This window comes from Lithobates pipiens, unplaced genomic scaffold, assembly GCF_037356315.1.
Source record: "Lithobates pipiens isolate NorthernLeopardFrog02 unplaced genomic scaffold, aLitPip1_a1.2 Scaffold_166, whole genome shotgun sequence".
NCBI lineage: Eukaryota > Metazoa > Chordata > Amphibia > Anura > Ranidae > Lithobates > Lithobates pipiens.
In genome coordinates, this window is record NW_027507752.1 from 905,463 (window position 1) to 920,457 (window position 14,995).

General features: G+C 42.9%; 1 protein-coding gene and 1 long non-coding RNA gene across 2 annotated transcripts in view; both read right to left on the minus strand.

The window, feature by feature from the left end:
- Window positions 1–558: 558 nt before the first annotated feature.
- The window catches only part of FTSJ1 (FtsJ RNA 2'-O-methyltransferase 1), a 31,373-nt gene continuing 16,936 nt past the window's right edge, over window positions 559–14,995 (minus strand). Inside the window, exons 3-11 of the mRNA XM_077484857.1 lie at window positions 14,144–14,213; window positions 11,551–11,650; window positions 10,734–10,812; window positions 8,762–8,814; window positions 5,482–5,535; window positions 5,280–5,382; window positions 3,429–3,512; window positions 3,182–3,285; window positions 559–878 (exon numbers count right to left, since the gene is read on the minus strand). Coding sequence (XP_077340983.1) covers window positions 660–878; window positions 3,182–3,285; window positions 3,429–3,512; window positions 5,280–5,382; window positions 5,482–5,535; window positions 8,762–8,814; window positions 10,734–10,812; window positions 11,551–11,650; window positions 14,144–14,213 — 866 coding nt within the window. The 3' untranslated portion in view covers window positions 559–659. The remainder of the gene's footprint in view (window positions 879–3,181; window positions 3,286–3,428; window positions 3,513–5,279; window positions 5,383–5,481; window positions 5,536–8,761; window positions 8,815–10,733; window positions 10,813–11,550; window positions 11,651–14,143; window positions 14,214–14,995) is intronic.
- On the minus strand, window positions 8,960–10,712 carry LOC143986508 (uncharacterized). The gene is made up of 2 exons (XR_013276536.1): window positions 9,964–10,712; window positions 8,960–9,282 (listed from the first exon to the last, which is right to left on the minus strand). It is a non-coding gene; the product is annotated as an uncharacterized LOC143986508 (long non-coding RNA).

Sequence of the window (14,995 nt, forward strand, 5' to 3'; positions counted from 1 at the left end):
GTGTAGATTCTGCAGAAAGGAACGCCCCTTTCCGCAGAATCTACGCCCCTTTCCGCAGAATCTACGCCCCTTTCCGAAAGTCCCCCGCTGCCTGCTGGGAAACACACGGATCCCAGAGACAGCGGGGACCATCCTTATTGCGCAGCGCGACTCGCGCATGCGCAGTAGGGAACCGGGAAATGAAGCCGGAAGGCTCCACTTCCTGATTCCCATAACCAAGATGGCGGCGGCAGCACCCGAGAGACGATCGAGAGATCGGCTTCGGGTGCCGACATCGCCGGCCGCGCTGGGCGGGTAAGTGTCCTTATTTTAAAAGTCAGCAGCTGCTGTATTTGTAGCTGCTGGCTTTAAAAAAAAAAACGGCGGAACTCCCGCTTTAAAGCCCTGGAAAAGATTACAGGGAAGACTGTTCTGCAAAACTCTCTTTTTACAATCCCACAATATATTACACCCAACATGGTTGGTTGCCATGGACAATTCCTAATTGCTATGCTTTTTGACCTTCCTCTATTAGAGGTCAACTCTTTCCTACAGAGGAACACACCAACACAATTAAAGTTTTATTTTATACATTTAAAATTTTAATAAATAAAAAAAATTATCTCTCTGTGTAAAAGATACAACAATAAAACCTAAAATCCTGGACCAACGTGATCTTATCAGGAGGAGATACTGAGTTTGTGGATGGCCCCACCTTCACAGATAGCGGCATTATCTTCTTCCTCTTTAGCAGTTGCCGTGGTCGGCTGATTCAATGGAGACGGCGTTTGTTCCTTGGCAAGTAGATTGTTCTTTTTTAAGAAGCATGCCTCTTGGTAGGGTGGTTGAATTGGGGGTTGGTTCGGGGGCATGTAGCAGTATTCTTTACCCGTGTCCAACTACCAAGATGGAATAAACACAATCAAGTTTGCGTTTTTCACAGTAGAAATATATAAAACGAACTACAGCTTATACCGGTATAATTGTTTTTTTTTTTTTTTTTTTTTTTTTTTTTTTACAGAAAATTGTATTAGTTTTTTGTACAGTACATGTCAGAACAGTGGTACAATCTCAGCAGTGGTTATTGTGACAGTTTACAGAGGTAAATCAAAAAGTATATAAAGAAAAAAAGAAAAAGAAAAAAAAGAGTATGGGCTAATCGCCAGAAGAAACTTGTCAGGGTAAATTAGGTATTCTTTTAATATCCCAGAAAGGTACCCAAAGGATAAAATCAGTACAAGGTACATAAGACTAAAGGTAGGATGCAGTCATCTGCCCCAGGCACAGGTCGCCCACCATCTTAGGCAAAGAAATGAACAGTTTTTCCTAGACCCTTCCCAGCCCACCCACCTCCGTGTCCAGGCATATCCTTTCCACCCTCCGCTTGTCGGTTAAGTAGTTGGCCTCGCCTGGGTCCAGGGTCCCCATATCTTTTCATATCTTTTAGGACAGTGTCTCCCTAGGTACGTCACCAGTATAATTGTTTCCCTTGTCTGTCCCTCCATGCCTATAAAAAATCCTCATTTGCCTGTTATTTTTGCAGGCACAAATTTTCCATCAAGTTTTCTGTGTGGTGTACAAATCCTGTGACCAATTTAGAGCTAAAATATGGATATTCACAGCTATAGGGACTTAGAGGCGAATGTATCCTGGTGTTCAGGTTAAGGTGCACCAGTAGTCTGCCCATACCGAATAGGAAAAAGATTCATGTTACTAAATGGAGCAAGAGCAGCAGGTACCAACCTTCTACTCACTCCCCTGCTTCTCCAATTCACTGCTGCTCTATAGTGAAGACTTCTGGGTGGGGGGGAGCGCTTGACACTTCCTCTGCTGTCCCACAATGCAGCAGCTGGTGTCTGGGCTCAATATTAACAAGATAATCTATGGTTATAAATACTAGATACTACTTTGTTCTTTGTGATAAATCTGCCCAACACCTATGTGCAAATTTTGGCAGATAAGCAATATTTGCACATAGGTGTTGGGCAGATTTATCCCAAAGACACAAGAGACCGATTAACATTATTGTGAACGTTTTATTAACCTCCCTGGCGGGATGATTAGTTCTGGTTTTAGGTGCTGAAAGCGGTACAATTATTTTGCATGGAAATTTGGCGTTTTATATTGTAGTCCTGTAATTCTTAAGAATACCTCTGTTAAATCTGTTCAAGCAGACATCCCGGGTATGATAAAGTTTATAATATAATTAAGAATAATAAAAATTATTCAATAATGTAATCAAATCCTAAAACACTGAAAAAGGGACACTTTTTGGTTGCTATGGACAATCTCCAAATTTCAGGCAGAAAAAAAAAACAGTATTTATAATATAAAAGTGCATGCAGGGCACTGGACCGACCACTAGGGACAAAGGGGATGTGTAATTTTTTTTATACAGTACTGTAATCTGTAAGATTACAGTACTGTGTGTGTTTTGTGTATTTTTACTTTTTTGAATTTGGCGCCGATCTCCGCTCCCGTGCGCCGTAACGTCGCAGGGAACGGAGCTCGGCGGCATTCGGGCACTGTGTGAATCGAGCGGAGGACACGGCTCACACACACAGCGCGGAGGACATCGCTGGATCCAGGGGACAAGGTAAGTAACTTCTCCGTGTCCTCCCTGTATCCAGCTATGTGATTCCGAGTCTGGCTCGGGGTTACCGCTCGTGGAACTAAAATCCCAACCCGAGCCAGACTCGGGATCACCGCTAGGGAGGTTAAGTAGTACCTAGTATTTATAACCATCGTTTATGTTGCACATTATTAAGTGAAACTATTAAGTTGAAACATTGGGTTTACACATATTATGTAGCATTTTTATTTTTGTGCGCTTTATTATTTTGTATGCTTATTAGCAGCACAGGAGAATTTTTTCTGTGTCTATGCACTATATAGTTGTGGGAACACTATTAAGCGCTTGCAGCAGCTTTCACTTTAATTTGTTAACCACCACATATTTATATACTGATTTGTGTTAGCGCGGGAGTATACTTTTTTTTTTTTTTTTTTATGGCGTTTGGGCTGCCATCCGACAGTTCAAAGTTCTGTGGTGTGGCAGCAGGTCGACTGTATACATTCGCAGCCAGACTTGGCCGTAAATCAAAAGCAACATAAGACTGCATGGAGGAAGTTGCTTATAAATTCATAGAGTAAAATCAACCTGTTACTTTGTCCAGTATGACAATTTACTGCAGTCATTTACCTGAAGAGGGTAAGTCATGTCAGAGTCATAGGCGCTCAGGTCTCCACAGGCCAAGAAAGGCACAATAACACGGTTAGGACCTTCTAGCTGGTTAAAATCGACATCTAATAAAAGAAAAAGACCAGAAATCAATATACAGCTTAGTTGAAAATGATACACTTTGTTGAACTAATATTCAGTTCCATTTTAGGAAAAAATATTCAAACTTTTAATGTCCAGGTTTAGGGCCTGTATAAATTGCACTCACCATAGCAATGGTCCAGAAGGGGATTGGACATATTGGGTATGTAGCCATCTGGTGGGCTGTAGCCTTGGCACACTACAAACGCTTCTGTTTAAGGGAAAAACAAAATGCCAACAAAATAAGTCATGAACAGAAAATGTTAAAGGTTTAGTCCAAAGTGTTATTTTAGTTTTAGAGGGAGCCTGGATAGCCGAGTTAGCTCCTATCTTCCTAGATGTTCTGGCTACTCCAACAGAAAGATCACCAAGCAATCACTTCTAACTGTGTTCCTGTCCACTTGGGAGTTCTAGCCAACCTCTGAGGCTGGGTTCACACCAAGATCACATGCAGCTCACAGCAAGGGGTCCAGTGCTTCCCTGTTCTCCGTTTTAGGGATGAATGAGGCCAAAATTTTTGCCTGAACTCAGACCTGAAATGCAGCCAAAGACGCACAGGACTCTTGTGAAATTCGCTCTGCAGCCGGCCACGGAGATGTGTGAACTGGCTACATTGGGAGCCGGTCACAATCTCCCGTCATGCGAGCTGGATGCGAGGAAATCTGCATCCAATTCTCACTAGTGTGAACCCAGTCTGAGTGTTCAACCTCCTCCTGTTACATCCTCCATAACCTAGACTAAGGCTTTCTTCACACCATGTTGCAGAGACACCAGTTTTTCTGTACGCGTTGTGTAAGGGCACAATGAAAACACAAATGTAATGTGCAGATTTTTTCTGCACAGAAATCTGCAACGTTTATAAAACTCACTAGAATGCTCATGAAAACTGATGTGAACTCGCGTCTCGAAGCCCTTGTACACACGGTCGGAGATTCCGACACCCAAATCCGTCGGATTTTGTCTGAAACTGTTGCATACACACGGTCGGACAAAGTTGTCGGAAAATCCGACGTGATGACGTTATTTCGTTACGATGGGACTACGTTCAGGCTAGTAGCCAATAGCTTTGATGTAGGAATTTGATCTGAGCATGCGTGGCACTTTGTCCGATCGAATTCTCTACACATGATCGCAGTATGTCCGATCGGAGCATTTTGTCGGAAAATTTTACCAACAAGTTGGAAAACTTGGTCTGTCGGATACTCCGACGGAAACAGTCCGATGTAGAGCACACACAGTTGGAATATCCGACAAAACGGTCCGATCGGACACATTCCGTCGGAATCTCCGACCGCGTGTACAAGGGCTAAGTAAAATCTGCATGTTTTTTCCATCTGTTGTTTTGCATGTATAGTGAGAATGAGGCCTGAATCAAACTTCCAGCAGAGAGGGTGGAAACCCCTCATAATGGGCACAGTATTGACAAACACTAATTGAATGGCAATTTTTCCTAATTATATACTTTTTTCCATCCTTTTGCCATCCCAGTAGATTTTGCAGCCTCTTTGCAGTCACTTTCTGTCTACATGCACTCCAGCAATGGCTGCATGCCATTTTTTCCAGGACCTGTTTTTTGAAAGTGGACCACGCTTTTGTGATTTGTGTTGAAACAGCACTTTGCGGTCTCCATTAGAAGCCTGTGTGACAACACAAGCTCACAGCTGGGAGACAGGGACACAGCATTGTCACCCTACAACAACAAATGGCTGGACAAAGACCTGCATTTCCAGATCACCAAGTATTATTTTAATAAAAGTTGCACGATTAACAATTTTGGCTCCAACTAAGCTCTGAAAACTGAATTGCCTAACCTCTGAGAAGCTGTGCTAGATTGGGACGCTCTAGGAGTGGCACTTCTGGGAGTCGGGAAGTAGCAGGTACTTGCCACTCTCACGGTGCCCTTGAAACCATCTAGTTTGCTAATAATGTAACACACAGCTGTCTTTGCTCCCAAACCAAAACGACAAATGCAATCTACCAATGCTGGAGTTTCGACTACTTCTGGGCTTGGCGCAGGTCACATCTCGAAAGAAGATCTTCAACTGGGAGTACAGCAAGGTGACATCTTTCCCCCGAAATATCTTAAAACATAAGACCCCATGTTACTAATCAGACCACTTCTGATTTATATTCAACTGTGCAAAGGCAACAAAAAGTAAATTCCCCATCACAGTACCCACCTTAGCAACAAAAGTCCCTCCTTTCCTTAGGACATGAGTGGTGATGTTCAGAGCCTGCGGTAAAAGAGATACTATGAAAAAATATATTCTTGCTGCATAAGACAAAGTTGTAGCATGCCTACAACTCTTAACAGAAAAATATTGAACAAGAAAAATAAATACTTTAACATCATTACGTGTCATGTGTAAGATGGGAATTCTTTCAGATACTCAAACATGAGCCCCAGTTGTGCTCATTCAATTATTAGAAGGTGGTCTGCAATAAGGACCAATATGACTGCTGTAAATCCCCACTCTGGGCTGCTGTGGAGGGCCCCACTTCATGGATTAAATGATGTGTACTGTATCAACCGGTTCCCGACCAGTGCACGCCGATGTACGTCGGCAGAATGGCATGGGCAGGCAAATGGGCGTACCTGTACGTCCCTTTAAATTTGGCGCCCTGCCGCGCTGGTCGTGAACCCCTGTGAGTCCGGTCGCGGGACCCGCGGACTAGATCGCCGCGGGCATACCCGCGATCGTCTCATGGAGCGGCCGAATGAAGAAATGCCGCTGTAAACAGCATTTCTCCATTCTGCCTAGTTAAATAGTTTATTGCTACATTAACCGGTTCCAGACTGGCGCACGCCGATGTATGTCGGCAGAATGGGCAGGCATATTGGCGTACAGGTATGTCCAATCTTTAATGCCGCCCCCTGCCATCGCGAGCGCTCGCGTGCTGGTCGGGACCCCCGTGAGTCCGGTCACAGGTCCCGCGGACTCGATCGCCATGGGCATACCCACGATCGTCTCACAGGTCGGCTGAACGGAGAAATGCCGTTGTAAACAGCATTTCTCCATTCTGCCTAGCAACTAGTGATGCTGATCTCTGCTCCATGTAATTGGAGCAGAGATCAGTGTTCACTAAATTAAAGCCCAACCCCCCCACAGTTAGTAACACGCCCCTAGGAACACTTAACCCCTATACTGCCACCCACTGGTTAACCCCTTCACTGCCAGTGTCATTTACACAGGAATCGATGCATTTGTATAGCAGTGATTGCTGTATAAATGACAATGGTCCCAAAAAAGTGTCAAAAATGTCCGATGTGTCCGCCACAATGTCGCAGTCACAATAAAAAAATCGCTGATCGCCGCCATTACTAGTAAAAAAAAAATTATTAATAAAAATGCCATAAAACTATCCCCTATTTTGTAAACGCTATAACTTTTGCGCAAACCAATCAATAATCGCTTATTGCGATTTTTTTTTACCAAAAATATGTAGAAGAATACGTATCGGCCTAAACTGAGGGAAAAAAATGTTTTTTTTATATATTTTTGAGGGATATTTATTATAACAAAAAGTAAAAAATAATGTGTTTTTTTTTTCAAAATTGTCGCTCTATTTTTGTTTATAGCGCAAAAAAATAAAAACCGCAGGGGTGATCAAATACCACCAAAAGAAAGCTCTATTTGTGGGGAAAAAAGGACGTCAATTTTGTTTGGGAGCCACGTCGCACGACCGCGCAATTGTCAGTTAAAGCGACGCAGTGCCGAATCGCAAAAAGTGGTCTGGTCTTTGACCAGCAAAATGGTCCGGGGCTGAAAGTGGTTAAAAAAACATTTTTTGGGGTGAAGGTGGAATTTGATATGTATGTGAAACACAGTGAATTTGCATCTATTTCATGCGGCACAATTATGTTTTAATTTATGTTTTCTATTGTATTTGTTGAGTCTGCACATATTTAGCACTGCACAATTTTCTATGGATTCTTTATTGTATACATTTGTGGAACAAATATTGGTGCTAGCTGCTTTGTGGCACTTAGAATAGTCTGCACAGAGACAATTTTTATTTTAAATTAGTACAAATACTTATGTTATTTCTCACTTCCCCAAAAGCCAGTGCTGTCCTCTGCTCCCGGGCTGTGGACTGGCACTCAGCAAATTTACATAGTTAGTCATGTTGAAAAAAAAAGACACAAGTCCATCCAGTTCAACCACAAAAAAAATAAAATATATCATACAATCCCATATACCTAATTCTATACCCACAGTTGATCCAGAGGAAGGCAAAAACCCCCAGCAGAGCCATGATCCAATTTGCTAAAGCAGGGAAAAAAAATTCCTTCCTGATCCCCCGAGAGGCTATCAGATTTTCCCCGGATCAACTTTACCTATAAATATCAGTGCCCCGTTATATTCTGTACACTTAGGAAATAATCCAGACCTTTCTTAAAGCAATCCACTGAGCCGGCCAGACTCACCTCTGCAGGGAGTCTATTCCACATTTTCAGAGCTCTTACTGTGAAGAAACCTTTTACATTTAATGCAGGACTGCGGATTCTGCATTGTACCTGATAAAGGCAGAGAGCTGCAACCAGCTGGGCAGTGAGGTGTATCGGCTCTGGGGAATTGGATGCACAGAAAAAAGCAAGGCCAGGGGAGTGAGTAATATGGAAAGAATTTGTACTTTTATTCTTTCTCCCCTTGCCAAACAAGCATTTAATGAGGGGACCCACTACATCAGGGGTGGCCAACCAGTGGCCCGGGGGCCACATGTGGCCCGCGGAGCCCTTTGATGTGGCCCACGATTTCCGGCTCTGGAATCGCAGGTTAGCAAGCCCAGATCGCAGGTTGCTGACCCGTCATACCACATCATTGGTGTTGTGAATGAAGCTGGTGGTGGAGGAAGAAAACGGCTGCAGAGCAGAGCCCATAAGCCGATGCTTCCTGTACAGAGCCGGCTTTTGCCACAGGCAGAGTCTATGGCAAAGTTCAGTTAACCCACAGGATAGACACAGGTGCACTACGCTGCATCCGGGGTGTGGGCAATCATCAGTGTGAAAGCAGTTTAGGCCCTTTTCACACGATCGGCCCTATCCAATCGGACCCTCAATTCACCTCTACAGAGCGGCAGATGTAAACAGACTTTTGTCCCACCTGCCTCCAATCCGGTCCTAAAAATCGGAGAAAAAAAAACGAGAAGGGAGTTTGCCCCCTTCCATCTAGGTGGATCAGATTGGAGGGCCTATAGAGTAGCCGTGACCTGTCATCCGCCCATTGTGGCCCGCGACTGGTTACAAAGTTGCTTAAGTGGCCCTCGCTCTTAAAAAGGTTGGGCACCCCTGCACTACATGGATAAATAAGGTTCAGTACACAGTACAGTGGAATAATCCTACTGAAATCGAATGTATTATAATGTCTTTGACGTCTGCAATCCTGCACATAACACCGATTCATAAATAAGAATATTTACGGTTACTTTCCCTTAGGTACAAGTGGGATTTAGACTCACCGCAAGCAGAAGCTGAGCTTGGATGTATTCATCAATGTCATGTAGGCCGGTAACTACAGGACAAAAAAAAGATTACATTAGAAACATGGCATATAACCCTTCGCCTACGTCAGACAGGAAGGGTGATGCGACAGACACTGTAAGGCCTATTTATAAGGAGTGCTGTTAATTTTCCTGCAATCCTACCTTTACTTCAAAACAGTATCGTTCTCAAGTAAAGATAGATATATTTGATGACCATCCAGTGCAATAAAAAAAAATAGCTAAAAAGTAGACAGACAGACTTCCAATAATACAGCATAGGAAGATAAAAAACAAGAAATGACACCACTGAGGCCACACTTTTGCGTTGGTGCACTGCGGTGCCGTTCATTTTGAATAGAGCCTCTACAAACCAAGGCAAAGCAGTTGGGCCGTAGCGGTGCACGCCGTGCTTTGCAGTCATTGTGTGTCTGGAAAAGGGGTAAGGAGCATTTTTGGCCATGTCCGGCTGCGTTGGCAGTCCATTCAAATTAAATGACCTAGTTATACACCAACAATATTGCGCAAATGAAAAAATTAAAGAAAAAATCGAAAAATATGGAAATATATAAGTGATGAGCTGCCAACACGCTAAAATTAGGGATTTTTTAGCTGGAGAACATGTCAAAAATATAGTGTAAGCGCTCAACTTGTATATATTTCTTATAGTGCTACAAAATGATATGTGCTCAAATGTATATATAAGGTTACCCAAAGGAAGAAGGTTAATACTCTATTATAAAAATACAAAAAATATAGAAATATAAAAAGTGACTTATACATATATATACATAAACCAAAAAAATGGTGACTAGTAGGATGTTTTATCCCAAAGGAGAAAACGGTGACTGTAGATTTATATAGGAAATAATCACAGTGATAAAGTCCATAAATGGATATATAGTCCATTTATGGACTTTATCACTGTGATTATTTCCTATATAAATCTACAGTCTCCTTTGGGATAAAACATCCTACTAGTCACCGTTTTTTTGGTTTATGTATATATATGTATAAGTCACTTTTTATATTTCTATATTTTTTGTATTTTTATAATAGAGTATTAACCTTCTTCCTTTGGGTAACCTTATATATACATTTGAGCACATATCATTTTGTAGCACTATAAGAAATATATACAAGTTGAGCGCTTACACTATATTTTTGACAAATTAAATGACCTACCCTAACCTTATAGTGTTAACTCAGTAGACAAATGTGTACCTGTCTGTAAGGCCCCGTTCACACCGATGTGAATTACACCGCATCCAATTCGCAGGACATTTCAAAATACATTGATTTTAATGAGGCTGGTTCACATATCTGCGGTGCATTCGCACTCTGCATTGCACAAAAAACGCGTGCGTTTTCTAGGCAGTGCGGTACGGCTCAGGTGCGAATTCAGGCCCATTATTTTCTATATGCACACATCTGATTCGCAGACGTGTTCCGTTGTGAATAGGATAAAATACTGATGCAATCCTGAGCCGATACTGATCAAAAACGGACATGAAAAGCTGAAGAACTGAGTTTTCTCTTCGCGGGGAAACCTGAGCTTCAATTCGCACCGCACATGTGTGAGCCCAGGCTAAAGCTGCACTTCAGGAAAGTAGATAAATAACCTTAAAATACAACTGATTTTCTTACTGGCTGTTTGGCCAGTCCTGTTATTTAAGTTCCCTGCCATACAGCATAGCCAAATTCCTGACCTCTCTGCAGACTCAATTGCAGTTACGCTTTAGATTGGTCAAAGGTCCATCCCGGTCTGTCAATCCACAAAAAAATGGAAGCAGTATAGAAATGAAGTAATCACTCTGTCCTCTTCTACTAACAGCATGTTCACTGATTGCACTACGCAAAATAATAGAGCCTGATTGGTTCCCAGAATTACCCTTCTGTACCTGGTCTGAACGCTCCTATAAAAAGGATTACAGAAAAAGTGCTCAATTACCATCTGGTGCCCCATCACACACAACGAGGTCCGCTGGCTGCCCCTCAAAGTGACAGATTATCTCATTAGCTGTGGAAACCTGAAAGCAGAAAACCAAAAATAGGTTGCAGTTAATGGCCACATACCTCTTTATCATCTCTTGGTGAAAGTTATTAATAATTACAGGGCTTATTTCTACTTTTCATTCCTGGCTCTGCTGGACACAGATGGTGCTTCACCTCCTACAAACATTACAAGTTTCCTTTATTATAAAAAGGGTCTGACCTGCCCATAGCAACCATATTTAACGTTTTTTTAGGCCAGAGTAAAGAGATTGTGTGAAGAAGACTAAAGAAATACTGATTATTTGCTATAAACAACACTAAGCCCTTGTACACACGGTCGGAGATACCGACAACCAAATCTGTCGGATTTTGACCGAAACTGTTGCATACACACGGTCGGACGAAGTTGTCGGAAAATCCGATCGTTCAGAACATAATGACGTTATTTCGTTATGACGGGACTACATTCAGGCTAGTAGCCAATAGCTTTGATGTAGGAATTTGATCTGAGCATGTGTGGCACTTTGTCCTATCGGAATTCTCTACACATGATCGGAGCATTCTGTTGGAAAATATTTCCGGCAAGTTGGAAAATTTGGTCCGGCGGATATTCCGATGGAAAGAGTCCGATGCAGACCACACACAGTCAGAATATCCGACAAAACGCTCCGATCGGACACATTCCGTCGGAATCTCCGACCGTGTGTACAAGGGCTGACATTTCACACAAACAAAACTGAAGATTGCATTTGGTCCCTCACAGCAGACGGTACCTTAGTAATATCTCCTTGAATTTGGATCACTCCAGGTAGTGGAGCCATGGCCTGTAGATCCACTGCAACAATCTTCACCTCCGACGTCTCATCATTAGCCCTAAATAGAAGAGGAAAGACATATTCCTTCAAGTGACTCGGTTGCCACCAAAACAAGTTTTGGCCGGGGGTTTAGTTTTAAAGTTACTCTATCACGACCTCCCGGACCCCTTGTTCTTCAGGTACCTGCAGCTCAGCCATGTCTATTCTGCCCAGATTAGCACATTCCCAGTTGACCTGTACACTTCCGACATTGAAAATCTGTTCTGCGATGACATGTTAACTAAACGACTTTCGGAACTATAGAAGACTCCCCTGTCATCGGGTTATGTTGGTATGGAGACTCTATGGGCTAGATCGGGATAGGGAACCTATGGCTCTCGAGCCAGATGTGGCTCTTTTGATGGCTGCATCTGGCTCTCACCTCTCAATCCACGGATTGCGTGGTGTGCCGATCCGTGGATTGAGCCCATAGGAAAGGCAGCAGCTTCGGCCTGCCTGTGTAGTTGTAAGCAAGCAGACAATCGTAGAGGAGATGTGCATATTACAGTGGGGGAGATGACATGGATATTACAGTTATAATTGAAATTAGTAGATTAATCGATAAAAAAAATAAAAATTAGTTTTAAACATATTGTATGGCTCTCGCTATGTGGTGTTCATGGCTCTCTCAGCCAAAAAGGTTCCCTACCCCTGGGCTAGATGGTAGGCGGATGTTCCAGATACAGATAATGAAGACTGGAAAGAATTGTGGGATTATTCCTCCTCTCAATTGGTAGCCAGTAGAGATAAATTGATCCAATTCATATTGGTACACAGAATATATATAACACCTAATAGGTTAAATAAAATGTTCCCGGGTCTTTCCTCTCAATGCTGGAGGTGCGCGGAGGAACATGCAGACTTTATGAATGAATGAAATACTTGTATAGCGCACAATGCGAACTGAATCGCCTCTAGGCGCTGTGGCGAGCTTTTGATCATCTGCTAAAAGAGGAAGGTCTTGAGTTTTTTCCTAAAAGCCAGGTGATTTTCTTCCAGGCGGATGTTGATTGGTAGAGCATTCCATAGCCGAGGCCCTTGGACAGCGAATCTCCGATCACCCTTGGATTTATACCGGGCTTTGGGCATGAGGAGGAGGTTTTTGTTGGCTGATCGAAGACTGCGGTTTGGACTACTTTAAACGTACTCTGGACGTGTAGAGACATTTTTTGGGCTGAAGTTAAACAGTTTATTGCTACATTAACCGGTTCCCGACCGGCGCACGCCGATGTATGTCGGCAGAATGGCACGGGCAGGTATATTGGCTTACAGGTACGTCCAATCTTTAATGCCGCCCTGCCATCGCGAGCGTGCTGGTCGTCCGTCCGTGAGTCTGGTCGCGGGTCCCACGGACTCGATCGCCACAGGCATACCCGCGATCGTCTCACAGGACGGCTGAACGGAGAAATGCCGTTGTAAACAGCATCTCCCTGTTCTGCCTAGCAACTAGTGACGCTGATCTCTGCTCCATGTGATTGGAGCAGAGATCAGTGTTCACTAAATGAAAGCCCAACCCCCCCACAGTTAGTAACACACCTCTAGGAACACTTAACCCCTACACTGCCATCCACTGGTTAACCCTTTCACTGCCAGTGTCATTTACACAGGAATCACTGAATTTGTATAGCAGTGATTGCTGTATAAATGACAATGGTCCCAAAAATGTCCGATGTGTCCGCCATAATGTCGCAGTCACAATAAATATCGCTGATTGCCACCATTAGTAGTAAAAAAAAAAAAAAATATTAATAAAAATGCCATAAAACTATCCCCTATTTTGTAAACACTATAACTTTTGCACAAACCAATTAATAATCGCTTATTGCAATTTTTTTAACCAAAAATATGTAGAAGAATACGTATCGGCCTAAACTGAGGGGAAATTTTTTTTTTTTATATATATTTTGGGGGGGGTATTTATTATAACAAAAAGTAAAAAAGAATGCGTTTTTTTTCAAAATTGTCGCTCTATTTTTGTTTATAGCGCAAAAAATAAAAACCGCAGAGGTGATCAAATACCACCAAAAGAAATCTCTATTTGTCGGAAAAAAAGGACATCAATTTTGTTTGGGAGCCACGTCGCACGACCGCGCAATTGTCAGTTAAAGCGACGCAGTGCCGAATCGCAAAACGTGGTCTGGTCTTTTGCCAGCAACATGGTCCGGGGCTGAAAGTGGTTAACTACGGTGGGGGTTCTTCTTTTTTTTCAATGACTCCTGAAATAATAATACCCCCAATTAGTGGTGATTCCTATCTCCACTCTTAAAAAGCAACAGCACCTGGAAGTCTGTAAGATGCTGAAGATTCCTCAGCCACTGTCTCTGTTCAGGAAAGCGAAGATAGGAGTCTCCTAATCCTAATGTCTAGTATTATTGATCCTTTTTTCATTTTTGATCAACTTTTTTTCCCCCTTTTTTTTTTTTTTTGACAGAGCAATTTTAAGACCGCACTCCAGACAAAACATTGACATTCATTTACTTAATGGGGAAATATCTAAGAAAAAGCCATTTACCTGAGCTTTCTGCTGAGAACCTGACTCCAACTACCAGGCGCTGCACACAGGTCGACGGCTCTATGTACACCTGGCAGACAGACAGATCTCAAGTCACTTCCATAGTCTTATGTCAGACCAATGGCACCAATTTCCAGATATTTATAAATGATATTATCTGAACCATGCAGCCGATATAATTGCTCCCTTATAAATGCATGTACATTGAACTATGTGAATTCTGCCTTAAAAGAGAAGTATGGGGGTTTGTTCGTTTTTAACAGGTGACAGTCCAGGCTTCTGGGTGGATCCCAACTATATGGCCACGATCGTCCACCAGCCGGGATCGGCTCTGTGGCATCAGCCAACAGCGGGCTTCAGACACTTCCGGCTGAAAACAGGTCACAGGAGTGCAGAACCAACTACACTCCTGTGATCAACAGAAGTACAGACAAACAAGCTTTAGCTGTACTTCTTTAAACTTCACCCAGCTTCTAAAAGTAACAACAACTTTTACAGTTCAAAAGCTGAACTTCAAGCAAACATCTAAATCCACAATGACATTAATAAGGCTTAAAGTGAAACTAAACCCTCCATTCCTTCAGGCTGGGTTCACACTGCTGCGGTGACGAGAATCGGATGGGATTCGCACCGCACTGCAGTGCAAATCACATCCGATCTCTGTGCGATGCGAGTTCAGCCATACAGATAGTATGGCTGAATTTGCATCGCATCCGGCCCAAACTCGCACAGGACCCTTTTTTTTGGTCCGCAGCAGAATCGGATCGCATGGGTGTTCCCACCATGCGATCCGATTCCTGTCCGAGTTTGCAGATCACACTGCGATATGCGAACTGATCTGGGGGTGTCATT